A 17,730-nucleotide genomic window follows, 5' to 3' on the forward strand; every position below is an offset into this window, starting at 1 on the left:
TACATACTGTCATACAACGTTAGTGTGTCTATGTGTTGATGGGGTTAATTATTAATAGGGTAAATATGATTTCAATACACACTCGAGTGCAAGGAATGTAAAGAAATTTTGATTTCATTTTCACGTTACTATTTAATCAGATTGAGATTCTTCATCTCAGTGAGGATCTCAGTGAACGTCCGTCTGCATCACGTGATCTCGCTCAGTTCATCTGTAAGATGAATCATCTGGAGAAGCTCACACTCTCCGGTCAGTATCATGATGACTTCTACTCAACATCATTGTCGATGGCATCAACTGCGAAGGTACTATTTATTAGGAGGTTTTTATATAAAGGGAGAGTACTTAATGAAACCATAATGGTCTTCTAATTGTCTCATGAGGCTACGATGCCTTATATAAACTAAAATTGGCAATTCCACTTTGCAATGAATCTCTTCTTGAATTGTTATTAAAATCAACTGTCATGTAATACGCAATAGTAAGCAAGACCCAGGAAACTTCATAAACATGCTCAACCACTATACACCATGCAATTGACATATTATGATGAAGATATACCCAACTTGCTCAACAATAAATGTACCTGTATTCAGACAAATAGAATTTCAATATATTTGCATCGTGGCATTATAGCGGTGTAAACAAAATGAAGGTTATTAGGCTTTAAATTCGGATTAAACAAGCATTGTGATCACAGGACTAGACTAAATATGAATAATTACTACCAAATCGAACAATATTTTACTTTCTAATTTCAATTAATTTCGATGTATTATGAGCATTTTATCTAACGGTTAAGACCTAAAATCATATTAATAATAATAATAATAATAGTAATAATACATGATATTTGTATAGCGCATTTTCTTTCTTGATTAGATGCTCAAGGCGCTTCAGAGCAGGACAACAAAAACTATTTACCTAGTTATAATACATGCCTGAACAATAAGTCAATGTATATCAAAAGCAGTCTTAAACAAGTATGTTTTCAGGTTTCCCTTGAAGGTGTTTCAGCGAAGTCTGGGTTTTCAAACTCTGTGGAAGAGAATTCCACATGATTGGTTATATTATATACGATAAACCGGTTGCAATTGTTTAAATTTTGATAAAAATATATTTATCAAAAGCTAAAAACATATCAAAATCATATTGAATATTAGTTACTCTTTTAACTCTCGGGACTGTAAGCATTTTGGTCGTTCATAGCGGTTGCATGATGCTGCACTGCGAAATAAACCTTGTGTAACAGCTTTTAACAAGTTTTTATTTATATTTATATTTTCACATAATAATCGGGATGATAATTTCTTAAAAGAGGGGTATGGTATTATAGGAGACACGCAAACCGGAATGGAGAACATATTTCAACTGTGGTTGATTTTTTTTAAATATATTGCATCATTTATTTTTACCACGAATAACGTCATGCAACATTAGTGTCTTATTGTGTTGTTGAAATTACTGATTGATATGGTAAATATGATTTTACTACACACTGGAGTGTAAGGAATATACAGTAATTTTCGATTCATTTTCACGTTACTATTATATCAGATTGAGATTCTTCATCTCAGTGAGGATCTCAGTGAACGTCCGTCTGCATCACGTGATCTCGCTCAGTTCATCTGTAAGATGAATCATCTGAAGAACCTCACACTCTCCGGTCAGTATCACGCTGACTTCTACTCAACATCATTGTCGATGGCATCAACTGCAAAGGTAATTAGTTATTAGGATGTTTTATATGTGAAGTAAGAGTACGTAATGAAACCATAATGGTCTTCAAATTGTCTCATGAGGCCATTATGCCTTATATAAACTAAAATTGTCGATTTCACTTTGCAATTAATCTTTTCTTGAATTGTTATTAAAATCAATTGTCATAAAATAGTCATTAATCAACAGGTCCTGACCATTGAAAATTCAGGAATCATTGTTTCTCTTTTCATTTTTATTTTTAGAATCTGCGAAAAATGACTTTATCAATAATACCCCCTTGAACTATTTGTATGTAGCCCGACTAGCTCAATCATTTAACGTAGCTTCTAAATATGCTTTGTACTTGATATTTGAATCTTCAACAACCGAATAATATCCCATGAAAATATCCCATTTTTAATCACAAACACATTTTTTTTCTCTCTCTTTTATTTATCAAATTGTAAAGTTTGATTCTCCACTGGCGTAAATGAGGTCAAAGTAGTGGAGGGGTTGATAGCAATATATTGATCCAAAAATCAAAATTTTAGAAACACCCTACACCAAGGGCTATGTATAAGGATGTATATGAACATAATACTACCATCTTTCATGTAACGATGTTTTCATGGCTATAAAGTAATGATTTACAATTGATATCAATATGCGAGTGAGCGAAGCGATCAATCAAATTTTCAGTAGTTGTAAAATGATTCCCAAAAATCGTTTTAAAGTGGTGTGTAATTTATCACATCACGGGCAATGTATACGTGTGTATATACTTTGTGTACATTATGTATTACCATCTTTCAGTTACATGCCTATCATGTTTGATGGCTATATTGTAGTGAATGTGAAGGGATATAAATATATGAATGTCAATATGCGATACGGGGTAGATGGAATCAAGTTTTACTAGATTCTATTGGTTAATAATTATGACAGATTGAACACCAATTTACGTTTTATGACGATTTTTTAGTTGAAAATGCTAATCAAAATGGCGGGTTTAGTAGTATAACTCTTAACATAAATTTATATATTGTTCTTTATTGGTATTGGTATTATATTGGTGGTGATTTTTTACCTGATTGCTAAGAAATTGCTAAGCAACCAGGGGACCGACGGCTTAAGGTCCTCTCCGAAGGACCTGGTACTGAGGATTGATGCCTTACCAAAGGGCACTAGCGCTCCAAGTGGGAATCGAACCCGGGTCACCGGAATACGAATCCCCTGCTCTACCGACGAGCTATCGCGCCTCCTTATCCCTGAATATGCTGCTCATCTTTGTCTAAATTCAACATGTTTTATACATGCGCTTTGAATCGTTTTGATGCTGTTACCAATCCATTGATTTTGAAGTTAACAGCACAAGTCATTGAGAATGTCCACTCTTTTAAAGGCACTTAGAATTTATTTTAAGTCCCCATTTTTTACAAAAAAGGTTTACAAGACTGCTAGACAAAATAATTGTTTATCCTCATTTCGATTATTTCACTACAAATCGGATGAAACACAATGAATTGTACAAATAACACAATATCATAATTATACATCCTCTAAAAAATCACTTACCTCAAAATACAGTGTTAAAGTAGGATTAAAAAATAGATATTCCAGGCATTTTATTTCGAAATTAAATAGGGAATTATTCACCCTAAGTTGTACTGGCAAATTTACTTTTTTCCCGTTGTGGCGGCTGGGGCGGGTGTGGAGGCTGACGAGGGGTTCATCTTTTTTTCTTTACAACACTGTTCATCCCCGATGGAGGGCTATTTTATTATTGATCCATTTTCGTTCTCTTTGGGGTGGAACGGTGGTGTAAAAAAAATGAATCCCTCGTAATCCGCCACACCCACCCAAGCCGCCACATCGTTTTGAAGGAAAAGGGAGAGAACCAAAATGTAGCAATAATAAAAGAGCCCTCTATCGGAGTGGAACAGAGATTTATCCCGTGTCATCCGCCACACCCGTCCTAGCCGCCACAGCGTTTTGAAGAAAAGGGAGCAATTAGATAAAGAATAGACATGGATTAATGAGCATGACCTAATGTGTATTAACATGACTAACAATGATACAACATGCATTTGACATATTGTGATAAACAAAATACATATCTCGCTCAACAATATATGTATTCTGTATATTATACCAATCATTAATTTAAACATATAGTTGCAGTGTGGTAATAAAGTGGTGCAAGATATGAAGGCTATTAGGTTTATTATTCGGATGAAACAAGCATTGTGATCCAAGGACCAGACTAAAATAATGTAAATTATTACTACTTATAATCCAACATTGATTCGTTCTCCTATTTCACTTCCTTTTAATGTATTATGAAAACCGTTAAGATAAAGTCATATTGGTTACATTTTGTACGATAAACCGCTTGTAATTCGTTATTGTTTGAAAGTTAAAAACCTCGCAATAAACATTTTGAATATTAGTTACTCTTTTAACTCTTGGGACTGTGTGCTTTCTGCTACATACCGGTGGAACGATGCTATGCTGAGACACGCAAAAGGAAATGTAAAACACATTTCAGTTGTTGTTGATTTTTTATTTCATTGATCTCTTATCATGAATACTGCCATACAACATTAGTGTCTTATTGTGTTGTTGAAATCAATTATTGATATGATAAATATGATTTCAATACACACTGGAGTGTAAGAAATGTAAAATAATTTTGAATTAATTTTCATGTTACTATTTTATCAGATTGAGACTCTTGTTCTCGATGAGGATATCACTGAAAGTCCGTCTGCATCACGTGATCTCGCTCAGTTCATCTGTAAGATGAATAATCTGAAGAACCTCACACTCCGTGGTGATATTCATGATGACTTCTACTCAACATTGTCATCGATGGCATCAATTGCAAAGGTAATATTTATTTGGAGATTTTTATATGTAAAGAAAAAGTACTTAATGAAATTATAATGATCTTCAAATTGTCTCATGAGGCTATAATACCTTATATAAACTAAATTTGTAAATTCCACTTTGCAATGGATCTTTTCTTGAATTGTTATTAAAATCAATTGTCATTAAATAGTCAATAGTCAACAGGTCCTGACCATTGAAAATTCAGGAATCATTGTTTCTCTTTTCATGTTTATTTTTAGAATCTGCGAAAAATGAATTTATCAATAATACCCCCTTGAACTATTTGTAAGTAGCCCGACTAGCTCAATCATGTAACGTAGCTTCTAAATATGCTTTGTACTTGATATTTGATTCTTCAACAACCGAATAATATCCCATGAAAAAAACATTTACAATCACAAACACATTTTGTTCTCTCTTTTATCTATCAAATTGTAAAGTTTGATTCTCCACTGGCGCAAATGAGGTCAAAGTAGTGGAAGGATTGATAGCAATATATTGATCCAAAAATCAAAATTTTAGAAACACCCTACACCAATGGCTATGTATAAAGATGTATATGAACATAATACTACCATCTTTCATGTAACGATGTTTTCATGTCTATGAATAAATGATTTACAATTAATATCAATATGCGAGTGAGCGAAGCGATCAATCAAATTTTCAGTAGTTGTAAAATGATTCCCCAAAATCGTTTTAAAGTGGTGTGTAATTTATCACATCACGGGCAATGTATACGTGTGTATATACTTTGTGTACATTATATATAACCATCTTTCAGTTACATGCCTATCATGTTCGATGGCTATATTGTAGTGAATGTGAAGGGATATAAATATATAAATGTCAATATGCGATACGGGGTAGATGGAATCAAGTTTTACTAGATTATATCGGTTAATAATTATGACAGATTGAACACCAATTTACGTTCTATGACGATTTCTTAGTTGAAAATGCTAATAAAAATGGCGGGTTTAGTAGTTTAACTCTTAACAAAAATTTATATATCGTTCTTTATTGGTATTGGTATTGGTGGTGATTTTTTACCTGATTGCTAAGAAATTGCTAAGCAACCAGGGGACCGACGGCTTAAGGTCCTCTCCGAAGGACCTGGTACTGAGGATTGATGCCTTACCAAAGGGCACTAGCGCACCAAGTGGGAATCGAATCCGGGTCACCGGAATACGAATCCCCCGCTCTACCGACTGAGCTATCGCGCCTCTTTATCCCTGAATATGCTGCTCATCTTTGTCTAAATTCAACAAGTTTTATACATGCGCTTTGAATCGTTTTGATGCTGTTACCAATCCATTGATTTTGAAGTTAACAGCACAAGTCATTGAGAATGTCCACTCTTTTAAAGGCACTTAGAATTTATTTTAAGTCCCCAGTTTTTACAAAAAAAGGTTTACAAGACTGCTAGACAAAATAATTGTTTATCCTTATTTTGATTATTTCACCACAAATCGGATGAAACACAATGAATTGTATAAATAACACAATATCATTATTATACATCCTCTAAAAATATCACATACTTCAAAATACAGCGTTAAATTAGGATAAATAATAAATATTCCAGGCCTTTTATTTCGAAATTATAGAGGGAATTGTTCACCCTTGGTTGTACTGGCAAATTTACCTTTTTCTCGCTGTGGCGGCTGGGGCGGGATTGGCGGCTGACGAGGGGTTCATCTTTTTTCTTTACAACACTGTTCATCCCCGATGGAGGGCTATTTTATTATTGATCCATTTTCGTTCTCTTTGGGGTGGAACGGTAGTGTAAAAAAAGATGAATCCCTCATTATCTGCCACATCCGCCCCAGCCGCCACAGCGTTTTGAAGGAAAAGGGAGCAATTTGATGAAGATCGGACATGGATTACTGAACATGATCTTATTAATATGTATTAACATGATTAACAATGATACCACATGCATTTGACATATTGTGATAAACAAAATACATATCTCGCTCAACAGTATATGTATTCTGTATGTTAAACCAATCATTAATTTAAACATAGTTGCAGTGTGGTAATAAAGTGGTGCAAGATATGAAGGCTATTAGGTTTATTATTCGGATGAAACAAGCATTGTGATCCAAGGACCAGACTAAAATAATGTAAATTATTACTACTTATAATCCAACATTGATTCGTTCTCCTATTTCAATTCATTTTAATGTATTATGAAAACCGTTAAAATAAAGACATATTGGTTACATTTTGTACGATAAACCGCTTGTAATTCGTCATTGTTTGAAAGCTAAAAACCTCGCAATAAACATTTTGAATATTATAGTTACTCTTTTAACTCTTGGGACTGTGTGCTTTCTGCTACATACCGGTGGAACGATGCTATGCTGAGACACGCAAAAGGAAATGTAAAACACATTTCAGTTGTTGTTGATTTTTTATTTCATTAATCTCTTATCATGAATACTGCCATACAACATTAGTGTCTTATTGTGTTGTTGAAATCAATTATTGATATGGTAAATGTGATTTCAATACACACTGGATTGCAAAGAATGTAAAGTAATTTTGAATATATTTTCACGTAACTGTTACATCAGATTGAGACTCTTCATCACAGTGAGAATCTCAGTGAAGGTCCGTCTGCATCACGTGATCTCGCTCAGTTCATCTGTAAGATGAATTATCTGAAGAACCTCACACTCGACGGTCAGTATCATGATGACTTCTACTCAACATCATCATCGATGGCATCAACTGCAAAGGTAATAGTTATTAGGAAATTTTTATATGTAAAGGGACAGTACTTAGTGAAACCATAATGCTCTTCAAATTGTCTCTTGATGCTGCGATGCCTTATATAAACTAAAATTGCCAATTTCACTTTGCAATGAATCTTTTCTTAAATTGTTATTAAAATCACTTGAATTGTCATTAAATAGTCATTAATCAACAGGTCCTGACTAAAGAAAATTCAGGAATCATTCCATAATTGTTTCTCTTTTCATTTTTGTTTTTTAGAATCTGCGAAAAATTAATTTATCAATAATGCTCCATGAACTACTTGTATGTAGCCCAATTCGCTCAATCAATTAACGTAGCTTCTTAATTGTGCTTGATATTTGAATCTTCAACAACCGAATTATATCCCACGAAAAATAATTACAATTATATTTTTTTTCTGTTTTATTTATCAAATTATATTAAGTTTGATTCTTCACTGGCGTAAATGAGGTCCAAGTAGTGGGGGATGATAGCAATATATTGATAAAAATATATAAATTTTAGTGACATTCCACACCAAGGGCTATGTATAACGATACATATGTACATAATACTACCATCTTTCATATAACGATGTCTTCATGGCTATAAAGTAATGATTTACAATTGATATCAATATGCGAGCAAGCGAAGCGATCGATCAAATTTTCAGTAGTTGTAAAATGATTCCCAAAAACCTTTTTCAAGTAGTACGTAATTTATCACATCACGGCAATGTATACGTGCGTTTATACTTTGTGTAGATTACATTATACCATCTTTGAGCAATTCAGTTTATACGTGCCTATCGTGACTTTGTTCAATGGCTATATTGTAGTGAATGTGTTAGGATATAAAGATATGAATATACAAATGCAAGCGAGCCAATTTTAAATAGTTGTAAAATGATTTCCGAAAACCTCGTACAAGTGGTGTGTAATTTATCACAGCACGGGCTATGTATACGCGTGTATATACTATGTGTACTGTTTACATGCCTATCATGACTTTGTTCAATGGCTATATTGTAGTGAATGTGTTAGGAAATGAAGATATGAATATCAAAATGCAAGCGAGCAAATGTTCAATAATTGGTGCACAGAATGATGACCAAAAACCGTCTTTCAAGGGTTATGTAATTATGGAAGAAATGCAGCGAGTGAACGTAGTAGGTGAGCCTTGGAAAGTTGCTTCAGTGGTTTAAAATGATGTGAATATTACAGAGGATGATAAAGGTAAATTATCAATAAATTAAACTACAGAAGAAAGGGGAAACATATAAAGAGCAAAAATAAGTATGAAACGGTCAATATTTTGTGCAATGAAAAAAATAATCATTTGCTCACTGGTCAAAGGTGACATGAGAATGAAAAGGGGAAAGACTTTGGACTTATATTATAATTTTTGAAACAACCGGGCCTGGAAAAAAAGACTGCAGTTTTGTGCTATATGAGTATATGAACGTATTACTATAGGAACGGATTCGACAAAAATCCCTTCAAATTTATTACATTTGTGGGTAAAGTCATTGTTACATTTGTGGGCGATCAAAAATTATTACATTTGTGGGTAAAGTGCATTATTACATTTGTGGGTAAAGTGTTATTACATTTGTGGGCGTTATTACATTTGTGGGCATTATTACATTTGTGGGTGTAACACCCCCCCCCCTCCCTTCACGTCAGTGTATTCAAAAAAAATTTTGATTGGTGTATGCTCAAAGTTAGAACCATATTTAAAAGACATTTGTAGCAACTAGCATAAAGTTCATAAATGAATGTATCATAACCATACCCTTATGATGCAGGGTTAAAACATTTTTAATGTGCTCACGGATTTGCCATGACCAAAATCTTGTAAGATTAGATTGATCGCGGGAGCTCCCCGGCGCGCGATGAATTTTTGCATTTTGAGAATGCAAAATCATTTAAAAGGGGCAAATAAAAAAAAATATCACCGCAGTATTATTCACCATTCATTATTTGATGTTAAAAATATCGTTTCTGTTCCAAAGTGCGCCCCCCCCCCCCCGCTTGACCGCTTTACTGACGGTTAGTCTAATATCGCTTGGTCTAATCATCAGATGGGCTAACAACATTCGGGCTAAACCCACTTCGTCCAATGCTCTTTTGGTCTAATTACCACTTGGTCTAATAGCCAATTAGTCTAATGACCACTTGGTCTTATAACCAGTTGGTCTAATGACCACTTGGTCTAATAGCCAACTGGTCTAATACCCAGTTCGGCTAATCCTCACTTGGTCCATTACTCAGTTGGTCTAGCTGTGTGTAGTTGGTCTAATGTGCAGTTGGTCTAATTTCCATTTCGGCTAATTTCCACTTGGTCTAATTTCCACTTCGGCTAATTTCCACTTGGTCTAATTTCCAGATAATCGAACATTCATTTCGTCTACATGCCACTTGGTCTAATTTGTAAAGTTTGGTGACTTGTTTTCGAATTTCTGTTAAAAAGTGTTAAGTTTCAAGCCGCGCGCCGGCTTCAAATCTTCACACACGCGCCCCTCGATATTTGAGTACAGTTAGAGTGACGTACGGCATATTTCCATCCTCAAATTTTGAAAATTTTGGGATTTTCAAAAGCCTTTGTCGAAGAAAAAAATATTTGGGGATTAAACAAATTTGGGGGATATTTTGTTTATTTAAGGGCACGTTTGAAGGTTTGGTGAAAAACAATGAAATTTGCTATTTCCTGTAAAATAACGCTGATAAACGATCATAGAGGTGAAAAAAAGTAAGATTTGTATCCATCCACATCTATGTAGGCCTATACGATCTACTGTATATAGTTAATGGCTTGCTTAAGCCAGTCAGGGTTCAGTTTTTCAAGAAAACAAAAATCCCTGATTTTTCTCTGATGAAGTTTAAAAATTCCATGATTATTATCTAAACCCATTCCCAGTATCTCATGTTTTCTAAGTTGTTGCAGTGAATTACTTGTATCATTATTTTGTTTATTATACATGTAGGCCTATTATTATTTCTAATTATGTACATGTAGGCCTACTTGTACTGTAGTAAAAGAGGGTACACTGACTGACTATTGTGCTTTCAACTTTTGAGTCGATCACGATTCCCTGATTTTGCCCTCATTTAAGGCATTTCCCCCTGATTTGAGGTTATTCCCTGATTTATCCCTATCCATGGTGACCAGATTTCACAAAATGAAATACGGGACAATTGACAAAGAAGGCTACACAGTGTTACACCGGTGAAAAATTATAAAGAATTGGAAGGGAGGGTGAACGAAAGAATGAAGGAGAGGAAGTCAAGACGAAAGAAAAGACATGAATTGAGAAGAAAAAAAAAATAAGGGGAAAATGAAGGGAAAAAAAAAATGAAAGTTAGAATAAAAGGATGAAAGAAAGAATAAAAGAGAGGAAAAAGTTTTTGTCATTCTTTGAATTGATACAGAAAGAAAGAAAGAAAGAAAGAAAAAGAAAGGAATAGAAGAAGAAAACATGTGTGAAAGACAAAATAAAGGAGAGAAAGAGAAAAAGAAAGTAAGAAAAAGGAGGAGGAAAGAAAGAATGAAGGAAAGAAAAATGTTTCCTTCATCCTTTGAAATAAAGAAACAAACAAATATTCTGAAAAACAAAACAATATTCTGAAATACGGGACAAATAGGCGTCCCGGGAAGGGTTTGTCGGGACGCCGGGACAAAGTCTCAAAATACGGGACAATCCCGGGAAATACGGAACGTCTGGCCACCCTGTCCCTATCCCTTATTTCCTTGATTTCCCTGATGGGCTGGGTACCCTGCCAATTAATTTTAAGGAGGAGGCGAAGAAGTAGAACAAAAACAGAATGAGAAGATATTAAGATTAAAAACTACTGTGGTGTTAACTGATAGAGGTCTGCAAGCGTAGACTATACATGTTATTACAAGTCAGAATGAGTCATGGCTGCTACCAAGATGGTCGCCGTGATGTTGTCGCAGCTAACCCAATAAACGTGTATAGTGTTATCAAATTCTATAAAAGTGGTCTGTTATTTGTCTCTAAACTTGCCATTGAAATAACAAAACAAAGTATTCAAAACAAAGAGACATGATCTAATGGTTTGCGACTTTTGGAATCCCCAAAACTGCATAAATATTGCTTACTTTTTCCCATCAAGTTTAGGTATTGTCCGTAATGGTGCATAACAATCATTTAAAAGAGGCATAAAAATGTTTACCAGATACGAATCCACACAATTATACTTCGTTCCTTTCTTCATAATGTTATTCTGATGAAACCCTGCCATTCGACCATTATAAAGCTACAAGGTCCCAAACTTATTGTTCTGTAATGTGCATGCAATTATGTAATGATTATGAGTATTATATAGTTTTCATCATCTATGTTATCGATATATAGTCCTAATTATAAGAATTATAGTTGATTAGAATAATTCATTTGATGAGCAACTATCTCGTCATCGATAATCCTTCACGGTGAGGTTTTGCGCCCAGCAGCCCTACCGAAGCTCTACCCCTCCGGATCCTGGCGATATGTATTAACTGATGCATGATATTATCCATTACGTACCATATTTGTTAATTCTAGATCAAATGATAGTAAATTATGTTATATTAAAATAAAAGGACATTAGACCAAGTGTGAATTAGACCAAATGAAAATTAGACCAAGTGACAACTAGCCCAACTGGGCATTAGACCAATTGGCGATTAGACCAAGTGGTCATTAGACCATTTGGCTATTATAGCAAGTGGTCATTAGACCAAATGGATATTAGACCAAGTGGTCATTATACCATTTGGCTATTAGACGTATTGGATATTAGACCAAGTGGGAATTAGACGAAGTGGATATAAGCCGAACTTGCTGTAGACGAAATGAGTTTAGACTATGTGAAGTTGGACGAACTGATAAGAAAACTTAGTGGTATTAGACCATCCGATAATTCACCGCTTGAACTTGAAAGTAATAACCCTTTTTTTGGTTGTCAAGTTTATTTTGGACGAAATTACCTTACATTTTGGGTGATGACCCTTTTTTTTTTTGGGGGGGGGGTTAAATTTCCCGGGGAAATGTGCCCCCCTTGGAAAGTCTTGGATCCGCCCCTGGTCCCCCTACTTTTGGGGAGAGATTTCCACCTACGGCTGGAGTTGTTCTTTCATATTAGCATAGGCGTATCCAGGGGGCCGAGGCCCCCCCCCCCCCCCCTATTGGTGGAGAAAAAAAATACAAAAAAGGGAAAGAAAGAAAAAAAGACAACGAAGGGGAGAGAAAGGAGGAAAACGAAGAGGAAGAAATAAGAGGAGGGAGGCGAGTAAATAAGATAAAGTCAGGGGAAGTCTTGGAAAATAATTTTTTTTAATAGTTCATGTCAGTGTATTAAATGTTCGCTCGCGCTCGCATTGCCTGTTCGATGATGATAAGATCATGTGTAGCTTAAAATATCAAGTTTTGAAGTCAATATACAAATCATAGTTCAGCTCGGACATCGAGCTTTCATTATTTTGTATGATTTATACATTTATTTTTTAAGTTCTCTGTAAAATTTCCGTTTCATGTTGTGAATATCCTTTGCAGCTCTTTGCACTGTGCGCTCGCATTGTTTGATTTGCCAAGTATTCCTATAGATTGTCTATGTTTATTCCATAAGATTCTTTATATATTAATTCTATAACAAACTGGTTAAAACCCCCCTTTTATGACAGTTTATCAAAAATTTCGTCTCGTGATTTGTGCTCGCATTAATTATTACAAATATATCAACGCATGAATCCAAGCCTCAATGTCAACGAATTTCACTCACTCATTAGGCTTATTACATGAATAAATATGATAATAAAATTTTTATTAATTCCTATTGACTGAATTGTCCTTTTTCAGAAAGGAATATCGACAAGTGTCATATCGCGCTTAGGACGAGAAATAGGAAGATCATTTTCATTTGATTACAAATTGTCCTTAGGCCTAGAATGTCCAGGTTCGAGGTAAAAAAAAATATCAGCTCGCGCTTTGGACTCTCATCATTTATTAAGTGCTATCCACATCCACTTCACAATTCCCCTTCACAGTGCTTCATACCGGATCCAATATTTTCCGCTCTCTCTTCGCACTCTCGTTATTGATTTTCATGATAAAAAATGAAATGTATTCAGAATGTCCAGATTCTGTCTAACTCTAAAACACACGCACACATTTAATTGAAATACCCAGCTTGATCTATATTCAGAACGTGCTAATATTATCCAGTTTCAGATCAGAACATGAACAAAAAATCTGCTCGCGCTTTGCACTCGCATTAATATTGTAGGAAAATACCAAATTACCAATCCTTTTTCATGATTTATAAAACATAGGGTGTCCCATTTTTAGGTCTGAAATATCTTTTTTTCCGCTCGCGCTCCGTGCTCGCATCAATTGTTTGGTTATTTACCTATACCGTTAATGATTACAAAAAGTGCTGAGAATGTCAATTTTTTTTCGGTCGGAATGACAAAAATTTCCAACTCGCGCTTCGCGCTTGCATTATTCAATAGTTAAAATATGGATCGTCTTAACCCTAACTAGGCCGGGCTTTTTTGGCTGTTCTGTTCTGTTCCTCTGAGATCTCGGCCGCCGATCGCGCGAGCGCCGCAAAAATTTGCACGTTGGTAGTGTGCGATATAATCTACAAGGCTGTATGGTAAAATTTTCCAAAATAATGAGATTTTTTTTTTATATGACTTAATTATGATAATTTATGCATAAATCATACCTTTTGCTCTAATTCACTAAATAAAATTTCTAGAATTCTAATTTTTGGTAAAAATATTCTTTGTAGCATTCTTAACAATGGCAATTAAAATAAACTTCGGTTTGGAAATCAATTTCTCATGTATTTTATTGTGTTATGAATTTCTTATGTATTTCTTTGTTTTTCAACCTTTTGTTTTTCTTTTTTTTACCAGATTTATTGCACAACTTTTTTGAAGCATAATTATGCTTAAAATCAATTGCTTTCAGCTATTTAAAGTAAAAATAATCATACCTTTATGAATAAGATGAGAAAACTCAATTTGCACTGACTTTGTACATAAAATCACATTTTGGAATAATTTTTGGTCTGACATGCATTTACAAAATGTTGCGTAATTTCGAAACCGCGTACCCGGGCGTCGTAAATGTGGTCTCAAAAGATGCGCGAGACTTAAAAGTATAAACTCGTGCAGCGGAATGATCGCAGATAATGTTGAGGGGAGGGGGTTGATTTTAGGGTTAATGGCTACCTGCAAACGTCCTAACAGGTCCCTTTTCGATCAAGCCAGAACCAATATAAAAAGTAGTAATTATCTAGTTACATACGCATCTTCTTCAGGTTTACTAACATTACCCAGAGTGTTCATTTTTCAGGACAAAGTGCATGAAACTCCCCAAATGTTTAGCTCGCACTTGCACTATCTAAATAAGGCTTGTGAGATTATTATACTTTTATGTTGTTTCATATGAATAAAGCTTAGATAAAGCTTAGAAATGATTGCTAGGACTTGTGCGTTTTGCCCCCCCACATTTTTCATGACCAAGAGACAAAGAAAGGGATAAGAAAGAAATCAAGAAATCTTGATTTTTTAAATAAAAATGTGCTTGCTCGCTTCGCTCGCTCTCAACTTCATAATAATGCTGCGTAATACGCCGTATCAAGCCCCCCTCAAGATTTTTGGCTCATTACGCCACTGAGACAACCCCCTCAAAGAAACAAACAAAAATCAACTTTGAGCAGCCGATCGGGGAAAATACATGTCTGGGTTAAAGAGGTCTCCCCCCATTGGTGGAAGCTGGATCCGTCCCTGTATTTGTGTATTTCTATTCATTCTGATATTCTACTTTATTGTATGATGATTATTTTCAGTGTACGTATATTAAATATTGTTACGAGTGTCATGTTCCTGAAAATGAAACGAAAAAAAAAAAAACATGGTAACCTACAAATGCAATGTTAAATATATACCCTTAACAATTATCTAAATAATAATAATTCTTATACCATTACTAAAATATCTGATCTGTGTATTATTTTGTGAATAAAATCAACGATATGTAATTACAATGCTCATAGTTACGACAAGTGATTTTAACTTTCATTTGATATTACTATTATAGCAAACAGACACTCTTGATCTCTATGCTGATCCCAGTGAACGTCCGCCTGCATTACGTCACCTCGCTCAGTTCCTTTGTACATGTTGTAAGATGAATCAGCGTCATGATGACTTCTACTCTTCATCACCATCGATGGCCTTGACTGCAAAGGTAATATCTAGAAGGAGGTACTTACATGTAGATGTAGCAGTACTTGAAATCAAGTCATAGTTTTTTTTTCATTTCAGCGCTAACAACACAAACTTTAAACGGTGTGATAACGTAAGGGTCCTATTTGTTAATCATTTTTCGTATACCTAAATATTCGGATTTGACGGTTTTTTCAATTTCTTGTTTAAATTCTGATTTGGAGTGACTGTTTAGTTGGTAGTTTACGAATATCGTGATTTCACCTTTTATAGTCAAACAACAGTTTTGACACAGGGACATGTGCGGCTCAAACAGAGCAAGGCTATACATGAAGTTCGTCTTGAAGAGTCCGGTATAGTAGAAAGTGAACATCAGAGTAGGCATACAGATTAAAATAATACAGCCAAATCATTTTTTTTTTATTTAAAAGGCAAAGAAATATGTTCACTGTCTTCCTTCTCACATTTTTTTTTTTTGGGGGGGGTTGAAATGTTGACTCTCATGCCATGTCCGCTCCCTTAGAATATTTGGTTCGTTCCACTGAATTTGATTGCACTGATATATGTACTAGGGAGTGGAATAGAAATGAATTATCTTCTTCAGCCATTCATGTCTAGCCCGTATTGCACATAAATAATAATAATAACTATGATGATGATTATATATATTTATTTACCAAGGGAAGCCACTTTATTTTACTGCTCTTCGAAGAGTTACATTGAATTAAGAAAAAAAAAAGCGAGCTTCTTTCCTGAATCGCCCCCCCCCAATCGGACGCCAAATACGACGTTGTTCAATTTCACAAAATGTTTATGTAGGACCTACACATCGTGATTGGCATGTAAATGAGGAATCTGATGAAGCCATCCCTTACATTATTGTATTTTGATTTTTTTTCTCTCTCTCTCTCTCATTACGATGTTGAATAATGTTTGATTGTTTCCTGATCAAGGTAAATTTCCATTGTTGTGAACTACTTTGATTTAATGAAGGGTCACTGTACTGTAAAAATGAAATATTGCATAATGCAAACAAAAATACATTATGGACAGACTATCTCGTTTGCCTATTGCTATGCCATGCATATAAATGTTTAGTGCATAACTTTCTAATTTTACATCCAGTTTTGACTAAATTACAGATTCTACTCTAAATTTTGTTTCATTTCATTTTGTTGTGCAATTACCGATCTTCTGTTTGTATTCATGAAATGAAATATGTGTTTGCAAGAACATGTTGGTTTATGTAAATTTATCATAAAAAAATAATATGGTAGGGTACAAGAAAGTGAATACAGAATCAACCTTGGTGTTTCCTAAAAATTATGATTAACATGATAAAAATACAATCATAGTAAAGAAAATGGATTATTGATGAATTGCATTTTTCTTGTGATATGGTTTGGGTGTTTTTTTTTTCTTTAGCTTGTTATATTGTTTCTCTCTCTCCTATTCTATTTTGTTAATTGTCAGCCGATGGCATATGGTAATCATTATACATCATGTTTCCACTAGCATGATCTCTTGTCATCTCTTAGGTTCATTTCATTTATTTTGCATCTATTGTAGGATGAATGCAACACGAGTTCGACTGTGAAGGATCTGACAGTTTTTAACAGGACATTAGAAGGATGGCAGGATTGTGGTTCGATGTTTGACAGTGTGAAGAGGTTCACCATAGAGGTACGGCGCACGATCAGATGTGACGTCATCCAGAGGATCCATCTACCAGCAGTGACAGAGCTCACCATTCAAACACATGAGTATGCTCGTTGGCCGGCTTCTCTCTACGGTGATCCCACTTCACTACCCAATACTCTTCTCCAGGTCTCATCTCATCTTGTCAAGGTCACATTCAGAGATCTCAACATCGGTAACAATCAGACCGAACGCATCATTCAAGCTTTCAGATCAACACACGATCTCAAAAATCTGAGGATCCTGGGGTGAGATATCTTTCTTTTATTTATATCATCTTCTGATCTATCATTGATTTGATTCAGGTACACTCTTTTAAAAAAATCAATGTTCGGTTCTATATCATGGAGAATACACATACTGCTATGTAGCAAGACATTATTCAACTCGGTGTTGGACAGCGCTATATACTAGAAATGATATTTTATGTATGACGTTAAATAAATACTCATA

At 34.7% G+C, this 17,730-nt stretch overlaps 1 protein-coding gene across 2 annotated transcripts in view; it reads left to right on the forward strand.

The window, feature by feature from the left end:
* Positions 1 to 17,730, forward strand: part of LOC129259246 (uncharacterized) — a 49,057-nt gene that overhangs the window by 28,517 nt on the left and 2,810 nt on the right. The window contains exons 8-12 of one of the 2 annotated variants that reach the window (XM_064098729.1): positions 141 to 305; positions 1,558 to 1,722; positions 4,426 to 4,590; positions 7,176 to 7,346; positions 17,149 to 17,525. In XM_064098729.1, coding sequence (XP_063954799.1) covers positions 141 to 305; positions 1,558 to 1,722; positions 4,426 to 4,590; positions 7,176 to 7,346; positions 17,149 to 17,525 — 1,043 coding nt within the window. Of the gene's footprint in view, positions 1 to 140; positions 306 to 1,557; positions 1,723 to 4,425; positions 4,591 to 7,175; positions 7,347 to 15,451; positions 15,602 to 17,148; positions 17,526 to 17,730 lie in introns of both variants that reach the window. The other variant, XM_064098728.1, reaches the window with a different exon arrangement.

The sequence above is a fragment of the Lytechinus pictus genome, chromosome 4 (assembly GCF_037042905.1).
Source record: "Lytechinus pictus isolate F3 Inbred chromosome 4, Lp3.0, whole genome shotgun sequence".
Classification (NCBI taxonomy): Eukaryota; Metazoa; Echinodermata; class Echinoidea; order Temnopleuroida; family Toxopneustidae; genus Lytechinus; species Lytechinus pictus.